The 20,292-nt window shown below is 41.6% G+C and overlaps 1 protein-coding gene across 1 annotated transcript in view; it reads right to left on the reverse strand.

The window, feature by feature from the left end:
* Positions 1 to 6,539: 6,539 nt before the first annotated feature.
* fance (FA complementation group E) overlaps positions 6,540 to 20,292 on the reverse strand; it is an 18,292-nt gene continuing 4,539 nt past the window's right edge. Inside the window, exons 8-10 of the mRNA XM_084333484.1 lie at positions 17,717 to 17,729; positions 9,428 to 9,553; positions 6,540 to 6,678 (exon numbers count right to left, since the gene is read on the reverse strand). Of these exons, the coding sequence (XP_084189610.1) occupies positions 6,574 to 6,678; positions 9,428 to 9,553; positions 17,717 to 17,729 (244 nt within the window). The 3' untranslated portion in view covers positions 6,540 to 6,573. The remainder of the gene's footprint in view (positions 6,679 to 9,427; positions 9,554 to 17,716; positions 17,730 to 20,292) is intronic.

Below are 20,292 nucleotides of genomic sequence, written 5' to 3' on the forward strand. Positions count from 1 at the left end.
TGCTATTGTGTACAGAAGAAGGATAGCTTTTTTTTTTATCAAAAGAAGGTGGAGGTGTGGCCTTTGTTTAAAAGCATGATGAAAAAAGATCTAAAATTGGCTGGAAAATATATGAGTAAAGAAATGTTTGAGAAATGGTTTATTGACAGCGGGAAATGTATAAGGATGGAGAGAGGTCAAGTAGAGTTTTCTTTTGGATAGTGTTTTTTTTTGTTTTGGATGGGGAAGGGAAGGATCTGGTTCTGAAATAATATTGTATGTATATAATTGAAATGCATAACATGCATTTGCCTCGTATGAATGTGTATGCATGTGATTGAATGAATGTTGGTGGTGGTCGGAGGGGCCGTAGGCGATGATTATTCGCCACGCTTCCGTGAGTCTGCCAGTCGACCACCGGTATGACTGTGTATGAACGAATAATGGACTCTGTAAGCGCTCTGGGGTCACTGGGGTGTCATGAAGAGCGCTATATAAATCCAATCCATTATTATTATTATTATTACAAGCAATGAACCGACACAGGGAGGCTGGCAGACGCGACAGATATACACACACTAATTGACACATGAGGGTGATTGGGAACGAGACGCACCTGGGAGGAAACAGACACAACACACAGGGGAACAGGACAAAAGATAACACAAGGCTAAAACACAATGGAGACAACACTAAAGACAAGAATAAACATCTAACAAAAGCACGGGAGCACACAGGGTAACAGACACAGCGGAAGGTTTAACACTAAGGGGAGAAAACACATAATTACAGATAACCTGCTGAAGTGCAAGTGAAGGAGGAGTAGTGACAACAAAAATCCAGCAGGGGGAGGTACAGAGTGAGGAGCTGGGAAAAGTATGTGCAAAAGTGGGGGCTGTTGATGAGTAGTGGAAAGTCTGTGCAAGGGTGGGGGCTGTTGACGAGGATGGAAAGGAAGGGGGGGGAGACGTGAATATTAAAGGCAACCAACTTGTGTTCGGCTTTTCTCTGATTGGCCGCGCCCCCCCGCCCCCACGCGCAGGCAAGCGCAGCCGTCCCAAATGAAATCCAAAGAGCAAGCGCGGCAGCGCGGCAGCTTGGGCTGCTGTTCCAACGCACTTGTGTTGGGCTGCGGTAGCAGTGGAGCGCTGCTGACTGATTATTATGTTTCGCGTTTTTTAACAACCAAAGTTAGATTCACTCGTCACTGTACATGTATAAACAAAGCCCACACAGTTATGAAATAATAAACACTGACTATCTGACTCTTACCAATAAACACTGTGTTAGGACTATAAACACTGTTAGGACTATCTGACTCTTAATAATAAACACTGTTACAGACTAGTGTTAGGACTATCTCGATTCACGCGTCACTACTGTAACTAGAAACTCTGGGTGTCACTGTACATCAGTAACGTTATTTCGCGTTTTTAACGTCAGCGGGGCGATGCGGTGGTTAGTCCCCGCTTCCGTGCACCGCCGCCGGCTCTACTCGGTCCAGCTCCAGCAGCAGCGACCGTGCTCCGTTGTAAAGTAGCGATTTTTATTGTTTTGTCATGAAAACCCAATTACATAATCCAACATATGTGTAAAGAAACAACATATTCCAGTTAACGGTATATTTTTTAATGATTCATTACGGTATAAATTAGGTTAACTGGAGCTGTGGAGGCTGCTTGTTGAAGAGCCAGCGGGGCGATGCGGTGGGTAGTCCCCGCTTCCGTGCACCGCCGCCGGCTCTACTCGGTCCAGCTCCAGCAGCAGCGACCGTGCTCCGTTGTAAAGTAGCGATTTTTATTGTTTTGTCATGAAAACCCAATTACATAATCCAACATATGTGTAAAGAAACAACATATTCCAGTTAACAGTATATTTTTTAATGATTCATTACGGTATAAATTAGGTTAACTGGAGCTGTGGAGGCTGCTTGTTGAAGAGCCAGCGGGGCGATGCGGTGGTTAGTCCCCGCTTCCGTGCACCGCCGCCGGCTCTACTCGGTCCAGCTCCAGCAGCAGCGACCGTGCTCCGTTGTAAAGTAGCGATTTTTATTGTTTTGTCATGAAAACCCAATTACATAATCCAACATATGTGTAAAGAAACAACATATTCCAGTTAACGGTATATTTTTTTATGATTCATTACGGTATAAATTAGGTTAACTGGAGCTGTGGAGGCTGCTTGTTGAAGAGCCAGCGGGGCGATGCGGTGGGTAGTCCCCGCTTCCGTGCACCGCCGCCGGCTCTACTCGGTCCAGCTCCAGCAGCAGCGACCGTGCTCCGTTGTAAAGTAGCGATTTTTATTGTTTTGTCATGAAAACCCAATTACATAATCCAACATATGTGTAAAGAAACAACATATTCCAGTTAACGGTATATTTTTTAATGATTCATTACGGTATAAATTAGGTTAACTGGAGCTGTGGAGGCTGCTTGTTGAAGAGCCAGCGGGGCGATGCGGTGGTTAGTCCCCGCTTCCGTGCACCGCCGCCGGCTCTACTCGGTCCAGCTCCAGCAGCAGCGACCGTGCTCCGTTGTAGAACGAAGCCCTTCAATGACAGAGCAATGACTTCGCGACAGCCATATTAGACACATCGCCATAATTTAAGATATAGTTTATGCATTCGCAAATATGAGAGCTCTGTCATTGAAGTGGGTGGTGGCAGCTTACTAACAGTAGCGATTTTTATTGTTTTGTCATGACCAAACATAATCCCAACATAGATAGGAGGTGTACTGTATGTCAAATGTCGGTCATGTGGTGGAAGTGTTTAGTACAGTCACACAACAGAACACCGCTGTAGTACAGTCACACAACAGAACACCGCTGGTTCGACCAGCGCTTTTGCCGCGTCTCTCTTTGCGCGAGGGCGTGTGCTAGTGGATTGATTGATTGGCCGTGCGGCCAATCAGAGAAACGCTGAACGAAAAGCTGAACACAAGTTGGTTGCCTTTAATATTCACGCGGGGGGAGCAGCAGGCGAAGTCTGGCCAGGGAATGCTGAACCCTTACAATATGTCTGCTCATTTGACCCTTTCTATTATTTTACTTATTTTTCCTTCTACGCCCCACTATCCGCTGGGTGCATACTATGACCTTTATCATGTTTTGTAACAGATTATAGAAAATCAAGAAGCCTACTGGAACGTGAGATTCTGATATGATTAATATATCTGCATTAATTTATCCCACTTTATGCTTTGCTCTTGCTGCTTGTTTTACAGATTTTATATCTCATTTCTTACTGATGTAAAGCACTTTTGAACTGCAATCCCCTGTATGAAAGGTGCTATACAAATAAAGTTATTACTGAATGCAGAGAGGAAATTGGTATCTATATTCTTGTCCGACTCTGGAAAAGAATGTGCATTTCCCATGTTGGCTTGTTCCTTTAAAATAACAACCCAGCCACGACTGACTAAGGCAGCCTAAACAATTAACCATAAATAATCTCATATGTAAACTTTTATTATTATCATTTTAAATTATGGGTAGATAATAGGGGTGGGAATGACCAGAGGCCCCATGATACGATATTATCCCAATACTATATCGCTTATATCACGCAACCTAAAAGCTTCACTCATCAGATCGATGTCCGTGATCGACTGCACTCCAACTGCCAATAGTAACCCTAATGTAGGCCGTCCTCACGTCATTTCCGGATCAGAAACCCGTCTGTCCGATATACCGACGCCCATCTACTGCAGTGCCAGCATGTCAGAAGCAGTGTTAGAATATTAAACCAAGGCGGTGAAGGGTTAAAAAATAAGGAGAGCTCTCCTTCGGCAGCTGTGCGAGGAGTGGCAGTTAGCTTAAGGCTTTACACCTCAGCGCATACCTGACGACGTGCCACGGCCGAGTCAAGTCGCTGCGAACGCTCCAGAGCAGGCAAGCAGAGTTAACATAACATGAGTACGACATGAGGAGGAGGAGGAACGGAGAGGTGAGGAGTGAGGGAGGGAGGAGGTGGAGGTAAAGGATGAAGGGAGAGCAACCCATCTTCAGTGGTTACAGAGAGGTTCCCCGTGTTAAGAGGGGAAATAGACACAGGAATGCTTAGGTCACGCAAACAGATCCAACTAGTTCCTAGGCTGCTTTTCAACACATTAGGGCATTTTTTCTCGTTCCAAAATACAATGAGCCTGTACTGTACCCATTCTGCAATCTGTTAATAAAAATGTTCAATCAATCAATCAATCAATAGGGCAGTGGCGAATCCTTATGGAAGCCAACGGAAGCCAGGCCTCCCTATTAAAATATGAATTAATATCAAATATGAAATATGAAAAAAACAAAAGAAATTATATAATTTTTTTTTAATATAGTTTACATTCTTTTTCATCTGTTATAATAATAATTATATATATATATATTATATAATTATATATATATTTTTTTTAAGTCTCCCTCTTCTCCTTCTCACTCCCTCTAACACACTGTCAGACTCACTGTGCTCACTGCAGCTATAGAGGAGAGGAGGCAGGGGGTAGGTCTCTTTCTCCAGCCTCAACCATGTGATTCATGTATCTAGAGTCCAAAACCGATCCTAGCCAATCAGATTCGAGCTGACTGCCACACCCTAAAACAGGGGTCGCCAATTAGATTTGCCCACGGGCCAAATTTTCCCCAAGCCATTGTGTGGCGGGCCAATGATAAGTGAACATTTTTTAACTGTAAAAAAAAAAACGACATATACATGTTTGCACTGTCTTTTTTCTATTATAAAGTGCCTCTCAGACAGTGCATTACACATGAACAGATCAGTAATTTGATTTTAATGCAGGTGCTCGCATTATAAATCGAGATCAGTAGGGTGCATTTGATTTTAAGCACCACAGCGGGTGTATTATACATCGAATGTATTATTATTATTATTAAAACACAACACTCACCGGCATAATGCAGGCAGCCCTGCCCTGGACTTGATATTGTTTCTGCTTCGGTCCTCCAAAATCCATGTTAATAACATGTTAAATGTCCACTCGCGTTGAATGCCCACCCAACTTGAACACAGTTGCTTGCTCGTGTTGCCATGTCAACAAGCGAGAGTCACCGGTTGCTTATTGCAAGAGTTACCTGTTGCGATAAACCCGTATTTTAAGAATGACACCTGTTTATTAAAATAAGCTTTATAGGTTGTAGGCTCCTCTTCTGGCTCATCATATTTCCCCGTTGCATTGCAAAGAAGTTATTCAAAGACGTTTGTTTTGTTTTTGCAAACGTTCGCTCGCCGGCATCCCAAACGCGGAAGTGAAAGTGAAATTCCATTGGTTCTCCCAGTCCATGTGACCATTTCTAGCATTTCAATTGGCTATAGTGACAGCCATAGATATGATGAATAGATAGATACAGCTTCAAAAGACACTCTGGCGTCACAACGAGTGAATATTTCCTGCGCGTAAAATAAACATCATATTCTCAAAATAACCTGACGGGCCAGAAATTATTGCTGGCGGGCCCATTTCGGCCCGCCTATTGCCGATCCCTGCCCTAAAAGTTTAAAACAGGGCTGTGAGAAGAATCATGAGTGTGGAATCCCCTCTGCACACCTCCCCTCTGCACTCTGAACATTGTATTAACCCGTGACTGCTCCCACGGGCCGAATATTGCCCCGATCCTCGCGAGATTAAATCCACGGGTACCTCTCGGCGCGCCGAAGCTTTTCCTAAATCACTTCCATCATCGAAAACGAGGGGAAAAGGTCGGCTCGCAACACTGAAAATGTCGCGTGATTTTAAAAACGCTGTATTAAGTGAGCTATTATGGGATCCACGCGAGCTTTCTATCGTGGAAACATCTGGGCGTCCCGCAACTTTTACTCATTCACATGTAGCCCCGAAAATGCTTAGAAAAGGAAAGCCGCAAGCGTGGAATAAACTCGGCGAAACGGAAAAGTGTCCCACGGGCGCGCCGTGATTCCGATCCGCGTGAAAATATTCACGGCCATAGAGGAGACCGTGGGACACCTTTTTGCAACCGAATATGTGTCTCGAATTTGCTCCCACGCGGCACGCAAAATCGTGCAAGGAAAAATCGGACCAAAAATGAACCAATGCTCCAGCAGTATTAATGACCCTGATGTAAACAAGACAAACGTCTTTCTCTGGTCTGCATCCCCTTATACAATTGTGTGTATTGAGCCGTACTGTATTGTACCCATTCTGCAATCTGTTAAATAAATAAAAAGAAAGTTTGACTGGCCGCCGAGCCATACTGTAGTGTACATGGTGACTGCTTGACTTAAAAAAAATAAAAAAAAAAAATTATAAAAATATTTAATAATTTTTTTTTTTAATAATTTTTTTTGGCTTCCCCCGTTATTTTACCCACGCGACGCCACTGCAATAGGGATTACAAGTTTTGAACTCCTGGGCCCAGGACATTGCGATAATGCAGTATGCATCTTAACGTGGTGCACCACCGAGGTGCTCTATATTCCTTATTTTGTTTTACTCTCAAAATTGTAGTTCCGTTCTTATATTTCTATAATACTCTTATTTGTGCTGCTGCTGACAAAGAACCATCTTCCTCACAGGAATGAGGAAAACACTCCAAAAAGCAATAACAACATGTTTATTAAAAGTGTTGAGGTCATGTGTGTGTGATTCTTTTCAAAGCCGCCTGGAGGGACTTCTTGAGGAAGGTCTCGTTTGACGTCAAGCAGCAGGACAGAGAGTTCTTGTGTGCAGCAGTCACCTAGGAAAACAAATGTAAATGTGGTGAAATGTTGATTAACAAATAAACTTGATTAGACTATATATTAGGGGTGTAAAGGTACGTGTATCCGTACCAAACCGAACCGCTTCAGTGTGTACCGTACCATACCGAACGGCTGTGTGGCGTACCGAATGAATACAACGGTATGTTAACCACTAACGACCGCCCACCAGGGGCTGTTTTTTTCACAATCTAATATAATTATTATTATTTCGATTATTCATTTCAATATAGAATATTCGTTGACAGCCCTACAAGTAAATTAGTTACTGCACACTACATCACACCTGAGTGGAACATGGAAAGCCAAACTTTCCCCCACTGTACCGAAAACCCGTACCGAACCGTGACTTCAAAACCGAGGTACGTACCGTACCGTGGTTTTTGTGTACCGTTACACCCCATATATATATATGCTCCTGAGACCCAGCAATTCATCTTTGTACACTGTAATGCAAATTAGGTTTAGCATGATTCCTCTAAGACTATACATGGGTTCCATCCTAGAGGCAAATCTTTCCTGTGACAAAATGGCATCCAATGTAATAAAAAAAGTCAACCAACTAACAAGATTCTTGTACCGGATCTCCTCTCTGGTAAACAAGAATACCCTGAAGACTAGCAGGAGCACTCATTCAAGGGTACTACGACTATGCTTGCACCTCATGGTACCAAAGCACATCAAAGGCACTAAAAACAAGATTACAAACATCACAAAACAAACTGGTCAGACTACTGCTTGACCTTACTCCTAAAACCCACCTCAGCCCCTGTATATTTGCATATCTTGTATGTCACAAATGTAACAGTACTGTATACCTGTATGTCATGTATTGTCATAAATGTCATGATATATATCTGTATGGCCCCCGTAAATGTCCAAACCCTCCCTCCCACCCGCCCCTAATGTTGTTTTCTCCCCCTCGTATGTATATAGTTTGTTAGGATCTCTGTTTAACAGTACTGTATATTTGCATATCTTGTATGTAGACAAATGTAACAGTACTGTATACCTGTATGTCATGTATGTCAGAAATGTCATGATGTATATCTGTATGTTGCATATGTCATAAATGTCATTATGAATTGAAAATGGGGGGCCCTGATGTAAACAAGACGAAAGTCTTTCTCTGGTCTCTGCATCCCCTTAACAATTGTGTGTATTGAGCCGTACTGTATTGTACCCATTCTGCAATCGGTTAATAAAGTTTTCAATCAATCAATCAAACATGTCACTCTATTGAGTCCCGACGTTCCTTACAGAGGACAACCGTAGCTTTCAAATGATATATCATGTGTTGGGGTGTGACCATGAAAACTTGCCTTTTTTGTCTTTTGAAAATGGCTGCCAAGACAAAAGGCACATTGCACAGAAAAAATAAAGATAGGCATGATAATGATATTCATATTTAAAATGTTTTTGAATGTTATATTTTGATTGTTTTTAGTAAGTAAACATCTAAGGAGCATTTTGAGAGTTGTCAGAGTTAAACATATTTATTTTCAGTGCACATCAGGACTTACTGTATGTTTGTTTCATATTTATTTAGTAGACAGCTCTATGTAAGTGTGAGAGACGAAAGATGAAGAGCCAGATGAAGTTGATAAAGACCATCAGTCTTCTGGATGCTCTTCAGAAAATGGGCCTGCCTGCTACTGGGACAATTCAGAAGAATCAAATTTGACGTTTTCTTTCATCTTTGTCACACCAGTGAAAAGACTCAATGTGGATGCAATTTTCATAATTCCTATGTAAGATTCTTATTGTTTTACAATCAATGAAGTCCGGTTGTGCACTACAGTGCACATTTTGTAAAATATTAACCTGTTAAGCCGTAGGGTTCCCCAATTGGGGGACCCTGCTGTTTTTAATCATAAATCGATCAATACAGACCGTATTAATTAATGTTGCGTTTCTTTTTCAAATGTAGCCAAGACTAAAGACCTTAACCCTATCAAAACAGCAGTCAAAGTGTATATTTTCAGCACTACGTTTGTTTACGGATGTTTTTAAGATTTACCGAAAATAAGAATTTATCGGAAGAATGCTAATTCTATCTCTTGTTTAAAAAAAAGAAATGCAAGGAAATTACTAAATCCAGATTTAACACTGCCATTGGAAAGAGGAGCGTTTCCCCTATCCATAGATGTATGATTTGGCCATAATAAGGTGAAGTTCAAATATGAATTTATAATTTAAATTAATTATAACATATTACAAACCCTTCTGTTTAATCATCTTCCCTTTATTCATTTGCTTAGATTTTGTTGTACACTTGATCTCAAGAAGGTGCTGAATGAGCTCAGTGAGCAAAATCAATAGCACCTCAATGTTTTCATGGTGTTATTCACCGGCAAAGATGCAAAAAAATAAATCATAATTTATAGTCTCCTTTGTTTCATCACAATTTACTCAAGCCTAGTAATAGACACAACATTTCTGACACTGGGAATACATACCCCCAGATCCCTAGATGTTCCTAGATACCTAGAACATGCAAATTAACCTTGTAGATGTGGAGCAATCTTCCATTTACTTGGGCATGTACCTTTAGGCGGAATTTCTGAAAATAGGGCTACAGCTTAACAGGTTTTAATAGAGTCGAGTAAAAAATATATATCTTTGAAATGTGTTCTTTAGCACCCAAACACTTAAATTATCACAAAAATACAACGCTTTTTTTTCTCTTCTGGGTCTCAGGAGGATATATAAAAATCAAAAACATACGCGGCTGTTATATTTGGTGAAGACAGTTAGCATCATCTTGGCAAACTTCATGGACTTGGTGAACTGGGGAGCCTGGGTGACTAGCTGCTTAGTGAAGAGTGTGAAGAGTTCTTCATTGAGCTCAAGCTGAAAAGAAACAAGCACATAATTCATGATAAGCTGTGACCAATAGACCTCTCATGGGTGACATACTTCTGGCTGCTCCCGTCTCTACAGAATCTCTTTCAGCTATAAGAAAATGAATGGACTATTAACACTTTGAGCGCCACTCACGGCTTTTCTCGGGTTTACGACCCGACCGTTGAATGCCACGTCACGGCTATTCTCGTTTTTTTTTTTTTCTTCTTTTTTTCTTAGTGATCTGAAATCATATTGCATCACGTGAGCCTACCGTTGGAGATCCAGGGACCGCCGGCGATCAGATGTGAAAAAAGCGCCCCCTATCGTCTCCCAGATGGTAAATCACCCTTTTGGAATGGACTCAATGAAAGTGAATGGGAGAACGGATTTCTGACTCCACATTTTACTTCTCACTGATGCAGCCGGGGTCTACCAGAGTTCATTCTGGAGCCTCTGAGCCACGGCGAATATGGGTTATACTGTACACACGATGGATCAATACATTTATAGATTTTTTCGAATGGCGATCGGAAATTGGAATAAACCATTTGGATACCATCTGACCTCAGGTAAGGAATCTATGTTATCAGTGTTAGGATAATCAGACTCGTTTTCACAGAGATATAAGCGTTTATGCGATATGTGATATAGCTGTTTTGACTGTAAAAGCTATCAGGAAATGAGAGCAGCTATTATCAGCGCGCGACACGAACGTGCGTGCGCACACATATACTATCGATCATCTAGCGTTTATTTGAAAACGATTCATAAATAGGCCGACAAATGACAAAGTTCTGGAATATTCCAGTAAAAGGCGATTATCATAGGCATGGGTTGTTTTTCCCCGGAAAACGGGTGATTTTCAAAATGCTATCAAACGGAAATGAAGCGATAAAAATACAATCTGCCTTGCCAATGTTGACTGGAAAATGAGTCTTTGATAAGCGACGGGCAGATTAGACACATAGCCATAATTTAAAACATAGATTAGGCGATATTAACGTTAACATTGGGAGTGGATGGTGGCATCAAGGGGGTAAAAAGGAAAACCCGGCGTGGCATACAAAGTGTTAACACTTTCAGTGCCGTTCACGTAGACTACGTTTCTGTCGTCTGATCGTTGAGTGCCGGAAACGTAGATCTACGTTTCTGTCACAGTATTTATTTTATTATCTATATCCATTCATAATTCAGCAGGGCACCTTGTGCATACTGTTCTGAGTGTGTCTGAGCTGGCAGACGGTATTATAACGCCCTCTAACGCCTTCGGCCAGTAATGCACCCGGTTAGAAACAGGTTCGTTTATTTTCTATACTGAGCTGCGGCGTGGGGGCGGGTCCTAAACACTCCGGCAAAACACACGCTTCTAGGGATGGCTTGGACAACTGACCCCACCCGCCCGTTGAAGAGCAATGCCCAATAACGTCGGAGGCACGATCGCTGTGGATAACTGGAATGGCGATGAGATTATTGGATTCTTTTTTTCCCATTACTTCAGAGACCAGGTAAGGACACCATATATGAAAGCTTGCGTTGATCTGATATTCATTTCTACTGCGATTGAAGCTATATGTGTTTATGTGTCTAGCTGTTCTGCAGGTTTGGGTTGCAGGAGGGGGGGGGGCGCCGGTCTAAGCCACATTGCATGCGTGCACGACAAAGGATAATAGTGATGATCTAGCGTTGATTTCAGGAAGATCCGATAATCAGGCGAAAAATTACAACGTGTTTATTGAATTACACAAAAACGCTGTTTTGGTGTCTTTTCCCTGGAATTGCTCAAAAGCGGCCGGACTATGTTCATATTCAAAACGGTATAAAATGGAAATGTACGAATGAAAAAAGAATCTGTTTTTTGCACGTTGACCAGAAGCAGCTCAATGAGACTCGAGGGCGTTATTAGACCTATAGCGATACTATAAAATATAGGTTTAGTTCTACAAACTACAACTACGTTTACATGGGGTTAATGGGCGGCACGGAAGTGGTCACTTCCCGGAAGGGGCGTGGCACTCAATGTGTTAATAGGCTGTGGTTCCCGTGAACAAAGCCTTCTAATATACATTTCTCTCTCTGATAACGCAGGGTATTTAGAATGTCACATATTTTTTTTAATCTGTTAAAATCGCTAGCCAAACATAGCTTAATACTGCAGATCAGGTCACCCGATATCACCGGCGTCAGTGGATTCTCTGCAACATCCGGTAATTTAGGGTTAGCTTTTAAATCAAGTCAAGTCAAGTGTTTTATTTGTCACGGCATACAAGTATACAATGAAATGCGGGGGGTCTTGCCCGCAACGATGTGCATAATACAATAGTATTATATAATAAGAATCCAATAGAACGACATTGTGCAATAAAACAAGTAAACAAAGTAGGGCATATCGGTATATGTACATGAGTTATTTACAGAGCATGGTAGGACATGCTAGGTCCTGTGGTAGTGCAATACACTGTTAGCTACGGATGAGGCACTGGGTCTTTATGTACACTGTTATACAATGCTATATTATACAATCTCAAGTTATACTATACTATTCTTAAAGTGACCTTTCCTTTTGTAAAGTGACCATAAGTGTGAGCATGTGCAGCATGAGTGTGTGTGTGCTCATGTTAAAGTGGCTGCTAGTGTGTGAGCGTGTACAGTGTGTGTGTTGTGTGTGTGGAGAGTTCAGTGTTCAAGGCTCTGATGGCCTGGGGGAAGAAGCTGAGCCGAAGTCTCTCTGTCCTAGTTGCTGGTGTTCGCAGGCGTTTGCCTAACCGCAGCAGCATGAACAGGCTGTTGTTGGGGTGGTGAGGGTCTTTCATTATTCTTCAGGCTCTGGATTTGCACCTCTTGTTGTATAGATCCACAATAAAAACAACAATATAGGACCTGCAGGGGTGGTAGTGCAATACCCGTGGTACGCTCGGCCTTCTTGTCCTGTGCCGTGCTGTTTCCATACCAGGCAGTGATGTTTCCAGTCAAGATGCTCTCTACAGCTCCGGAGTAGAAGGACTGGAGTATCTTCCCAGATACTCGGAACTTCCTTAACTGTCTCAGGTGGTAGAGGCGCTGCTTCGCCTTTTTTACGACTGAGTCTATGTGTGTTGTCCATGTCAGATCCTCTGAGATGTGGACCCCCAGGTACTTGAAGCTGCTCACCCTGTCCACAGTAGCCCCGTTTATCCTCAGTGGTGTGTGTGTCTCCTGCTGTCTCAGCTCCTTGGTTTTACCAATGTTCAGGAGCAGGCTGTTGTTCTGGCACCAGCGTTCCAGTACCTCAACCTCCTCCCGGTAGGCCTTCTCGTCGTTGTCTGAGATCAGCCCCACCACCACTGTGTCGTCCGCAAACTTCACTATGGAGTTGGAGCTGAACTTGGCCACACAGTCATGTGTGTATAGTGTGTATATCATTAACATTGACAAAACATAAAAGCCTTTGGTGGAACACAATTTTCCCATGACCCCACATGCAGTATCAAGGACAAAATTACTGGTAAATGAGAAAGGAAAACATGGGGGGGGGGGGGTCATGATTACAGAAACATGTGAGACGTCTATTTGGCTGCAGGGAGGGAAGCCCCCAGTCCTACGGTTACTTGCTGCCTTGACATGTGCCTCAACCAGAACACTGTAGCCACCAGGGAGGGAAGTCCCCAGTCCTACGGTTACTTGCTGCCTTGACATGTGCCTCAACCAGAACACTGTAGCCACCAGCTCTATGCAACTATCTAGTGGCAAGGTTTTAGACCAAGGCCAGCTGTATGTGGTACACAGTCTTGTGCCAATAGGAATTACACTGTATGAATTAGCGTTTTTTTTTCTCAAAGTTATACATTTATGACCGGGGGCGACAGTGGCTCGGGAGGTAGTCTGGTAATCCGGAGGTTCCCGGTTCGATTCCCGCTCATCCCAGGCAGTGTGTCGAAGTGTCCATGAGCAAGACACTTAACCCCTAATTGCTCCCGATGAGCAGGTTGGCACCTTGCATGGTTGCCTCCGCCTTCTGTGTGTGAATGGGTGAATGTGAGGAACAAAAGTGTAAAGCGCTTTGGATAAAAGCGCTATATAAATGCAGCCATTTACCATTTACCTTTCATTATAGCGCCACCATCTGGCAAAATGGGGTACAAAGGCATTAGTACTGTATCATTGTGGCAAATGTCACGTCTCTGTCATGTCATTTCTGTGAATAGCGCCACCATGAGGTCAAATGGTCAGAGCCAGAGTGTTCACTTCCTGTTCATGATTTGTTTTCCAAAAATGTAATGGTTGTGGCGGTCATACGGTTTGGCCTAGCAACATTCTGAATTACACCATGGAAGACATTGGTCCCTAGATGCAGACACACAAGACACGTTCCATGTGAATTGGGTGGAAAATCTAGTAGCATGGGGAAAAGTTATATATATATACTGTGTATATATAAAATAAGTAAAAAATGGTGCAAAGTCCAATATGATGGACATGGGTGGTTTATGTCACATGGCAACAAGAACACTGCCAGCTTGCCACTTCCCATGTGAGCGTGATACAGCATCTAGAAAGGGATATATTAAACTTTGTAGGATTTGGGTAGCATTTTCTTAGAAGATAAAAAGACAATTATATAGGTCTAAGTTCACTTGGACCTTAACCCGAGACAGTCTTGATAGAAAAGAACAGTCTCTTCTTATTTGTGAACTGATATTACGTGTCAACAGTTTAGTTAGCTAGACTAGATAGGTATCCTGATGGCGTCTCTCACATTGGGGGACCAATCTAGGAGAACGCATATGGTTATATTGAACTTTGTGTGTTAGAAAGGGAGATAAGTAAGGAGAGGGTGATAACAAATGGGCATATTATGCCAGAGAGAGAGATAATCTTGGTCTCTTTGGTATTTCACCTTGGAGGAGAAAGGGCTTCTTTGGTCTCTTTCGGTATTCAGCTCACACAGAAAGAACCTGAGAGCAACCTAATTGTAACTATTTTGCCGTTTATGCCAATAAACCTGTGTTGTAAAGAGAATACCGACAGCCTCTGTGTCATATATTATAGCAAGGGGAGATTTCATTCGAGTGACTTTACGCGGCATGGTGGTATAGTGATTAACTATGCCTCACAGCTAGAAGGTCCTGGGTTCGATTCGCGCTTGGGGACCAGGTTGCCAGGTAGGGTATCTCCCGGGGTTTCCCCTCTCAATACGATAAACCCAATGGAAAAACATGCCGAACATATTGCTAATGCTGGGGGGGGGGGGGGGGGGGGGGGGTGTGTGTGTGCGTGTGTTCCTGTGTGTCACCCATCTCGCATGTGTGGGAGATGCATTGACACTGCAATATCTATTGTGGCAAATTTCACATCTACCTCATGTTTTATGTTGTGGCAAACATCATCTTTTGAAAGATTTTACACTGTAGCGGAGGTATCGTGAGTAATATCCACAGTCACTCTGTGAAGTGACTGTGGCACGTAGCGATACTGCGAGTTAAACTCACTCCCCCTTAAGAGGCATATAGACACGTTACCAAGCGGTGAATTCACCTCTTGGTATAGTGGTCTGCGATATCGCCCGTGGCACGGGAGACCAGGGTTCGAGACTCACTCAGGGCAATCCCTTAACAGGGGTCGAACTTTAACACAACGCAGAGATGGCAATACGAGACCGGTTACAGTGATGCCTATAGACCCGGATGCCTTGGGTAAAGTGAGTTTGGGGGTGTGAGTGTAGCGGAGGTATCGTGGATGGACTTCAAGTGTTGTGAAGTGACTGTGGCACGTAGCGATACTGCGAGTTAAACTCACTCCCCCTTAACACATTCAGGGCCATTGGGGCCCGTCTAATCTCAGCTTTTCATTACAAGGTTTCACTGTGCGTGAGGTTGTTTGTAGAGCTAAATCTATATTTTATATTATTGCTGTGTCCATTGTCATTGTCAATTGACAGTATAAACCTTCCCTTCAATATGCCATAAAGAAAAAAAAATCATCAATACGTTCATATTCACGACATATTGATGACATTTTTTTTCTTTATGGCATATTGAAGGGAAGGTTGCTAATAAACATTTTAAATATTTTTTATAAACGTGTAAACATCACAGAGGCAGCGTTGCATGCTGGGTGCACCAGGCATGTCACAAATGCAGAATAAGAGAAGAAGCGAATGCTGCGTCTGTGAGGTTTACACGTTTATAAAAAATATTTAAAAATGTTTATTAGCAACACCGAGCTTTCAAACCATCATGTATCTCTGTCCGAAACCCTCGTGCAACTGTGAGTACCTTTGAAATTTCTCTGTGATACTTGTATAACGAACGGTTCGGGCAGAACCAGTCCTTCATGGTAAATCTAGGTTGGTTGGCTATGGGCTCGGAAGTGACTGTGGATTCACTCGGTGCATCACAGTCACGAAAGGGGCTAGGCTGTGCCATATCCATATTCACTCAGTTTCAGTAACTACAGTATATAACCAGACCTGAAAACTGATAAGAGGTGAAATTAAATGTGTAAACCAAACCCCTGTAGGGGTGTGGAGGCATGAAGAAAATCGTTGTGATTTTAACATGTAAACAAAGCACTCAGAAGAAATTAAAAGGGAAAAGACAATACGTACTCGGGTCTGACAGCACTACAATTACATTTTCATATCATAATATCATAACGCAGAGGCTGAGACTCACTTTTGTTGCTGCCGGTAGAACATCGGCGTACGAATTGGAAGAGCAGTCGCGTGTCGCGCTAACCCTTCCAGAAGCTTTGTGGTCCGGACTTGAACTTTCCATAAATGTATCTCCATAAATCCATTTTGTTAGATCCAGCACTGAATGTATCTGGTGATTATGATACATCTTTGACGACGACAACTATCAGCGTTAGTTATTTCCTGGTTGATGTGGTTCCGGACGTGATGTCACACAAATGTCAATAGACAATTATTTTTATTAGTGTGAACGTATACATTTTATCCAGTGCACATTTGGATAGTATTGTAATATTGTGATATCCCATGGATATATAGCTGTTTTTTTTTTATATACATTTCAACATTTGGCAAGCACAGAGAGACTCAGAAGGAGCTTCTATCCCCAGGCCATCAAGATGCTCAATGAACAATGAACAATAACAGAACATCATATACACCCACAACACACACATCCACACTCACTTTAAATAAACAACACACTGTAGCACCCACTTTACCCACTTTAGACACTAACACACTTTATATTTATTGGCATCAATCCCATGCCCCTCATTGCACCTCACCACGACAAGGTGGCACCACAAGCTAAGCTATACCTCACATTCTACACTGTACTGTATAGTAGCTGACTGTAGACTGTACAGAAGTATAGACTGTACATATAGTGTATACCGTAATTCCTCTAATAGTAACCGGGTCTCAAATACAAGCCGGGTCTCTATTAATGGCCGGGTGCGCTCTTGAGCTAAGCAATTATAAGCCGGCCTCCTAATACAAGCCGGGTTACTAATATACTGAGCTGCATACTGAGCTAGTTACTTGATTTCACTTTGAAAACGTTGAAATGACCAGTGACCACCTGTAATTGCACTGTTTACTATTTCATACAGTACTTGGTTTCAATAAATGAACCCAGTACATTTTACTGGGTTCAAACCGACAGAAAATGTTGATTTATTCATTATGATCCGTTTGAAAATTTGAAATATAGGCCTCCCTCTTATACAGGCCTCCTCCTAATACAAGCCTGGTACTCGCTACAGTTGAAACAAATACAAGCCGGGGTTACTATTAGAGGAATTACGGTATATGTATATTGAAAATGTTTGTTTGTTTACACTTGTTTACATACTTTACTTTCTATTTTATACTTATTATACTATTTTACACTATCTTGTTATTTTATCTAGCACACTCTCAGGAGCAAAACAGAAAGAAGCATTTCATGCAAAAGTATTCTGTATTTCTGTAGGACACCTAATAAAGAAACTTGAACTTGATTGCTGCATTAATTTCCATTTTCATTTAATTCATTGTGTTCATCATTGTTGTCATCGTGTCAGTCCCCACTCCCTTTGACTCACCGACTCTGCTTGGGTCGCTAAATGAATCACCCTTTAGGCATCATATTTGAAGACAATGATTGGCAAAATTGACGTTGCTAGGTGCATTTATTTTGCTATGTCATTTTTCAATTGGCTGCGTTGCGCACTGACTGGGGCGATGTTTCTAGCGCCCCAGAAGAGAGGGGATGAACAGGAAGCACAAACAATGATTTATATTTTATATATTACACGTTAAGATAAGATATTCCTTTATTGATCCTTGAGGAATCATAGCAGCATGGGGAGGGGAGGTACAGGTAGCAAAAAAGCAGTGTAAACAATATAACAAATCAATATAATTAACTCTGGACATGTGCATATGGGCAACAAGGTGAGAGATGAGGGTATGTATGCCCTCAGTTATATTTGCCCTACAATAAATAGTTACAATATATAATCTAATAATCCAAATCTAATTTAAAATCCAATATATAATCTAAAAAAAAAAAAAAAACGAAATGCTAAAAACATGCAATATATAATCTAATAATCCAATAATCTAAATCTAATCTAATATATAGTCTAAAAATGCTAAATATATGATCTGATATCTGAAGTATACAGTATTCACATAAGGTATGCATAAGGTACCATATTGTCCATTTGTGCATTTTAGACACAAACACTTAAAATGTGTAATTATTATTTATTTTTAACACTTTGGGTGCCATGGGTTAAATTCATTATATACCATAGGTTGCCGGCTCTATTTGTCTATGGAGAAGTACCCCTTCTTTGCAGGGCTATAACTTTTTAAATTCTATTGCTACATTGCCATTATTAGGGCCCATTCAAAGTCCTATATGTATTGTTCATTGTGTAGCAACGTTAAACTTTTTCATTCACATATTCATAGTAAAGTATGGTCTAATGTAGGGCTGTCTTAAATGCTTCGAAGCTTCGAACGTTCGATTCGATGGCACAAGCTTCGAACATTAAAAAAAAAATCGAAGTTAAAAAAAAAAAAAATTGTGTGTGTGTGTAGGTGTGTGTGTGTGTGTGTGTGTGTGTGTGTGTGTGTGTGTGTGTGTGTGTGAACTACCCATCCCAGTTAGGACAGCCGAATCCCGTCCAATCTTTCGCCGTCGACTAAAGACTCACTTCTTCAACCATTATCTGAAATGATAAAAAAAAAAAAAAAAAAATCTAACCGTGACTAACCTTACTGTCATGCACTTGTCCTAATAAACTAACCTACACTGTAACACGCAACACTTTGATGAACATTGTTACTCAGCTGATAGAGTTGTACCCTTCTTGCTGTCTTGTCGTACAGAACTTGTAAGTCGCTTTGGATAAAAGCGTCAGCTAAATGACTAAATGTAAGTGTGTGTGTGTGTGTGTGTGTGTGTGTGTGTGTGTGTGTGTAGGTGTGTGTGTAGGTGTGTGTGTAGGTGTGTGTGTGTGTGCGTGCGCGCACCTTGTAGAATTCCACACATAAGAAAGAAAGATACTGGGATGAATAAACAAAATAGGAAATAAAATGTAGAAATGCATGCAATACATAAATAAATATGAATCTCCATATATGAAATATAACATTTAGATAAGGTGCTACTGAGATGTTTTGGTGAGTTCTTTGTTTTTTTGTGGAAGTTGCCCTTCTTAAAAATGCATGAACATTCACTGATAATTGGTCTGAAGTGGAGTCTACAAGGTCTACATTGCCGGACCATGTAGAATCCGGACCTTGTAGACTGACATAATTCTGTGCATAGTTTAGTCTACACAGGCCATATTTCAAATAATCAAAATCTTACTTCATTCATCTTAAACATTCTTGATTTGGGGGATTGGTAGTTCCCATGAAATCTGAAGTTGTTCAAACGACAACAGCGATCCACCTTGAATTAAATCACACAGCCGAGTGAAACCTTGTTGGATGCGTCAGTCACGAAAGGGGCTACTTAATTAATTAATCCAACCCACTTTATTTATAGAGCACATTTAAAAACAACAACGTTTACGAAAGTGCTGTACAAGTCCCACAACATAAGATATAAAAAAAAAAAAAAAAAAAAATTAAAAAAAAATATAAAAAAAAAAAAAATCGAAGCTTCGAATTAAATCGAAGCTCGGCCCCGAAGCTTCGATTGCCAAAAAAAGCTTCGAAGGTCAGCCTAGTCTAATGTATAAGTATGTTTTCATCTCTTTCTGCAGCTTTCTCCAGAACGTGATATATAGCCCCAAATGCATTATATTGATGATGAAATACAGTTTGATGGCAATCGGGGCGATATAAAAAATTTCAATTGGACGTACTTCTAGAATGATCTACGTATGATCTGATGATGACCGGATGGGCGGGGGATCGTTTATAATTCCGTGGGCAGCGTTATATCATTCATCTAGTGTGGGTGATATGTTCATCATAACAGTTTATATGGAATACGATCAAAAATAACGCTGAATCTTACCGTATCCTCCTCGCGCCGTTGGGCGATGAGCGTGGAACAGTCATTTACCTATTATGGTATGTAGAAATATCGGGTCCATTTCCAGCTTGTATAATAGTATATATGTCCAAATCATGTTGTTTATCGAGTTATTGGCAATCGATCGCTATGTATTGTGTCGAGATCGAGTCCCGTGAGCCAAACAGAGTGCCCGGAAGTAATATGGTCGACCAGCACAACCTCCATAGCACTTCCTGTTTGGCGATTGCGCCGATCGGCCACCAGATGGCG

This window comes from Notolepis coatsorum (genome assembly GCF_963971535.1).
Source record: "Notolepis coatsorum genome assembly, chromosome: 17".
Taxonomy (NCBI): Eukaryota; Metazoa; Chordata; class Actinopteri; order Aulopiformes; family Paralepididae; genus Notolepis; species Notolepis coatsorum.